The 4,155-nt window shown below is 45.9% G+C and overlaps 1 protein-coding gene across 1 annotated transcript; it reads right to left on the reverse strand.

Annotated features, from left to right (window-relative positions):
• Positions 1-1,216: 1,216 nt before the first annotated feature.
• On the reverse strand, positions 1,217-3,932 carry aplnra (apelin receptor a). The gene has a single exon (XM_036578424.1). The coding sequence runs from the start codon at positions 3,538-3,540 to the stop codon at positions 2,461-2,463; it is 1,080 nt and encodes a 359-aa protein (XP_036434317.1). The 5' UTR covers positions 3,541-3,932; the 3' UTR covers positions 1,217-2,460.
• Positions 3,933-4,155: the final 223 nt, after the last annotated feature.

Raw genomic sequence — 4,155 nt, forward strand, 5'->3', positions numbered from 1 at the left:
GGACGACACCCATGCATGCCATTCCTGTGCAGTGTACGCTGTATTGTGTCACGGGAAACAGTCACCCCAGATTGCCTTTCTATTTCTTTAGCTAACTGCAGTGAAATTGCACGGCGATTTTCATCAAGACTTCTCATCAGAAGACGCTCCTGTTTAGGTGATAACTTCCATGGATGGCCTGGGCATCTTTGGGAGATGGTTGCAGTTCCATCTTTGTTAAGTTTTTGTATCACTTTTGCTACAGTATTCTGACTGATGAGTAAAGCTTTGCTGATCTTCTTGTAGCCTTCACCTTTCTTGTGTAAAGAAATTATTTTTCGCAGGTCTTGTGACATTTCCATGTGGTGCCATTGATGACAGCATGAAATGGGAAGGGGTTTTCTTTGTTAAGTAACGCCCTTTTATAGTCAACTGTCTGCTGGACACCTGTTTAATTAATAAGTAGACTCACCTGTGGTTGAATTCTTGTTAATTAGAATTTTGTGGTCTAAACTTTAGCTGTGCTCCTAAGACTTTCATTGGGGTGTACTCATTTTTGCAACATGGTCTTGAATGAATTTGTTAGAAAAATTACTTTTTTGTGGCAAATTAACACATCTTGTTTGCAATCAATGAACTACATTTGTGGGAGTATTTTGTAGTAAAGTATCCCATAGAAAATGTTGATTCTGAAAGGAAACTAAAGGTTTTCTGACGAATCTGTTGGGATGTATTCATTTATGCTGAGCACTGTATATATCGCTGCTGCCAGAACAAAACCTCGTCTCTATATGTATATATAAAAAAACACACACACACATATATACATATACACATATATATCACTGCTGTCAGAACAAAACCTCATATCTCCAAAAAGGTAACTTTACAGTAGAAGGAAAAAACATATTTTACTTTTAATGTAAGTCAATGGAACCAGACTTTTTTTTGTTTTGGGCCGTTTCTTTTGGTCCATTCATCATGAAATTTATACACAATGTAAAAAAATGTTTGTTTTTTTTTTCTGGTTGTTTTGGATAGTAGATAAAATGGCTATTAATTTCTCTATAATGCACTACTTCACATAAAACCACTCAATTATTATCAGTAAGTTTCAATAACTGAATTATGCAAAATATTTGAAAACTGATGGAATTCCCCTTTAAAGTCAAGAACATTTTTCCCCTTCCACTCTTATGACAGTGAGGATACACAATAACAAGCACAACACCAGTCCTGGATTCATCATTTGCCTTTAATACAGTAGTTAGTTACAGAAAGCTGTGAAAAATAAACCAGGCACTCCAATTAAAATGATTTTTGAATTTAATGCCTCACATTTCTATTCAGTCAGATGGACTTTTGTTACTGCGACATAAAATGCAATGGCAGTAAATGCAGCATCGTCAAAACAAGTTCATTTTTCTGTGTGCATCCTTTATCTGGACCCTCGCCCCCCTCCTCTTTCTCTCCCTCCCTCGTTCCCGGAGACATTTGTCAGCTGCCATCTGCCTGTCTGCCCCGTCTCCTCCCAGCGAGTCTCACTGACCACTCTTAAAACTATCTAATTAAGCTGCAACACCTTGACTTCAGTTACTCGCCAACCCCCCATGCACCCCCCCCCAGCCCTACCCCCGCCCCCCCACAAAAGAGGACACGCATGCTTTGAACCTTTCATCAAGAAAAACAAACACACAAGCACACCCAGGGTGCAGGCTTCATTCTCAAGCATTATACTTTTATATCTTCATTTACACAAGTGCTACAGACACTAAACATACTTCTGAAGTTGTCGATTTAGCAGAAAAATAGTATGAAAATACTGTACAATTTGTCCATTTAGACCAGTGCATGCACACCCGCACACACACACACACACAATTCACATACAAGCCACAAATTCCTGCCACAGATTTCTGCAGTTAGTGTCTCCATGGTTCGGTTAGATTTGAATATTGAATTAGCATGCTATGCTATAGAATAGCACGTCTATGTTCAATCTTCTGTCAACATCTGTGCATGAGACATAGCAGGAAGACACACACATTCATACATACACATATACACATGCATACGTCATTATTCTTACAGTAGAATACACAAAACCTATGTATTATTCACATACTGTACATATAGCACATAGCAGTCCATATCTTTAGTCACTTAGCAGTCTGTTTCTGTCATCAGTTCATTATGACACAAATGCTGACTGGCCTCAGTAGCTCTACGGGGGCTAGAAACCCCTTTTCTCACTTTTAAGTGAGCGAGAGAGATAAAGAAAGACATAGAAAGAAAGAGAGAGATAGAAACCTAGATGTCCATTATCTCATCTCATCCAGTCAAAGCAACATTCATGGCTTATAAGGGCTCGGCCCAGCCAAGCCGAAGCCAGCCAGGTTGGTTCCAGCCGTCTGGCCGCTTCCATGTGTCCCACCCTGGGTTCCTCTCACCTTTTGCCCTTTCCCTCCCCCCTGCGTTTTCTCACACTTTGGTGGCCAGCGACTGCACCTCGGACTTCTGGGTCTGGGCGCTGAGGGTGGACGACATGGAGCTCATGCGGCCGTGCACCGCCTTCTTCAGGTTCAGCAGGCACAGGCACTGCGAGCGGAAGCGCAGGTCGAAGAAGGCGTACAGGAATGGGTTCAGGCAGCTGTTGACGTAGGCGAGGCAGGTGGCATAAGGGTGCGCCAGAAGCAGAAAGTGCAGGAAGCCGCAAGAAGTGGGCGCCAGGTCCAGGTAGGACAGGGCGTCCATGCTCTTGAGGACATGGAAGGGCGTCCAGCAGAAGGCGAAGACGACCACCAGGGTGGTGATGATCTTGAGCAGCCGTCGCTTCTTCTGGTCTTCCTTGCGCAGGTGGCTGAAGTGGCGCGCGACGGTGCAACCAATGAAGCAGTAGCACACGGTCATGGCCAGGAATGGCAGCAGGAAGCCCAGGGCTGAGGAGGACAGGCTAAGGCCAGCGATCCACAGCGACTCGTGGCGCCGATTCAGGGCCACCAGGCTGAAGTCCATGGCACAGCTGGTACGATTGCTGTCCGCTTCGTCCACAGTGGTGCGGAAGAGAAGGGTCGGGATGGCCAGCGTCATGGAAAGCAGCCAGATTGCACCTAGCGAAGCTAGCATGGCACCCCGGGAACGTAGACGTCCGCTGGACAGCGAGTGGACGATGGCCAGGTAGCGGTCAAAGCTCAAGCAGGTGAGGCAGAAGACACTAGCGTACATGTTGACTAGCACCACGTAGCTGCTGATCTTGCACAGGGCCACTCCGAATGGCCAGTGGTACCCAAGAGCTGTGTATACTGCCCAAAGTGGCAGGGTCACCACGAAGGTCAGGTCAGCCAAGGCCAGGTTGCCGATGTAAACGTCAGCTGCACGACGCTTTGACTTGGAGCGCCAGACGGTGAAGATGACCACGCCGTTCCCGGACAGACCCAGGATAAAAATGAGCATGTACAGCACTGGGATGAGGGAGTAGGATGGTTCCCACTCTGAATAGTCGCATGCAGTCTCGTTGTCTTCATAGTAGTCATAGGTGTCGGGGTATTCCGTGGGATCCATTGGGAGATCCTGAAAAATTTCTCAAAGTTTTTCAAAGTTCTCAGATCTTCTCAAAGTCCTCAAAATTTCTCAGCTCAGAAAAGTTTCTCAAAGTCCTCCAAAGCTTCTCAAAGTTCTTGCACCTTCTCAACGTCCTCAAAACCTTCTTTGACAAGGTTTAGTCCAGTCTTTAAAATGTAAAAGGCATGAGAAACAGACCTTGCAAGACTGCAAAAACAAATGTTCCCTTTTCTCTGGGAGTACAGACAGAAACTTGTGCACGTGGAGAGCAGGAGAGACTGTTTGAGTGAGGGAGGAGAAACAGAGTGCCTTTTTAAACACCCCCCTGGCCAGCCCACCACTCCCTCTTTGCCGGCTAGCCCTGTTCTCTTTTAACCACACCTCCAAAACCCCCACCCCACTCTCACCCACCCTTTCTACCCCCATCCCATTCCCACCAACCCACCCCCATGCCCCCGGCCTACTCCCACCCACCATGGTGTCCCAGCACCCCCCTCCATTCTCAGAGTGTGTCAACACTACGGAATTAACTCTGTTTTTCTTCTTAATGAAAAAGTAATGGTGTGGGCTTCTTTCAAGTCAGATTTGAAATGACAGCTGACAAAAGGCCCCCTG

The sequence above is a fragment of the Colossoma macropomum genome, unplaced genomic scaffold, assembly GCF_904425465.1.
Source record: "Colossoma macropomum unplaced genomic scaffold, Colossoma_macropomum, whole genome shotgun sequence".
Classification (NCBI taxonomy): domain Eukaryota; kingdom Metazoa; phylum Chordata; class Actinopteri; order Characiformes; family Serrasalmidae; genus Colossoma; species Colossoma macropomum.

What these genes read in the sequence shown, in the direction of transcription:
- aplnra (XM_036578424.1), bottom strand. Translation starts at nt 3,540, where the DNA reads ATGGATCCCACGGAATACCCCGACACCTATGACTACTATGAAGACAAC.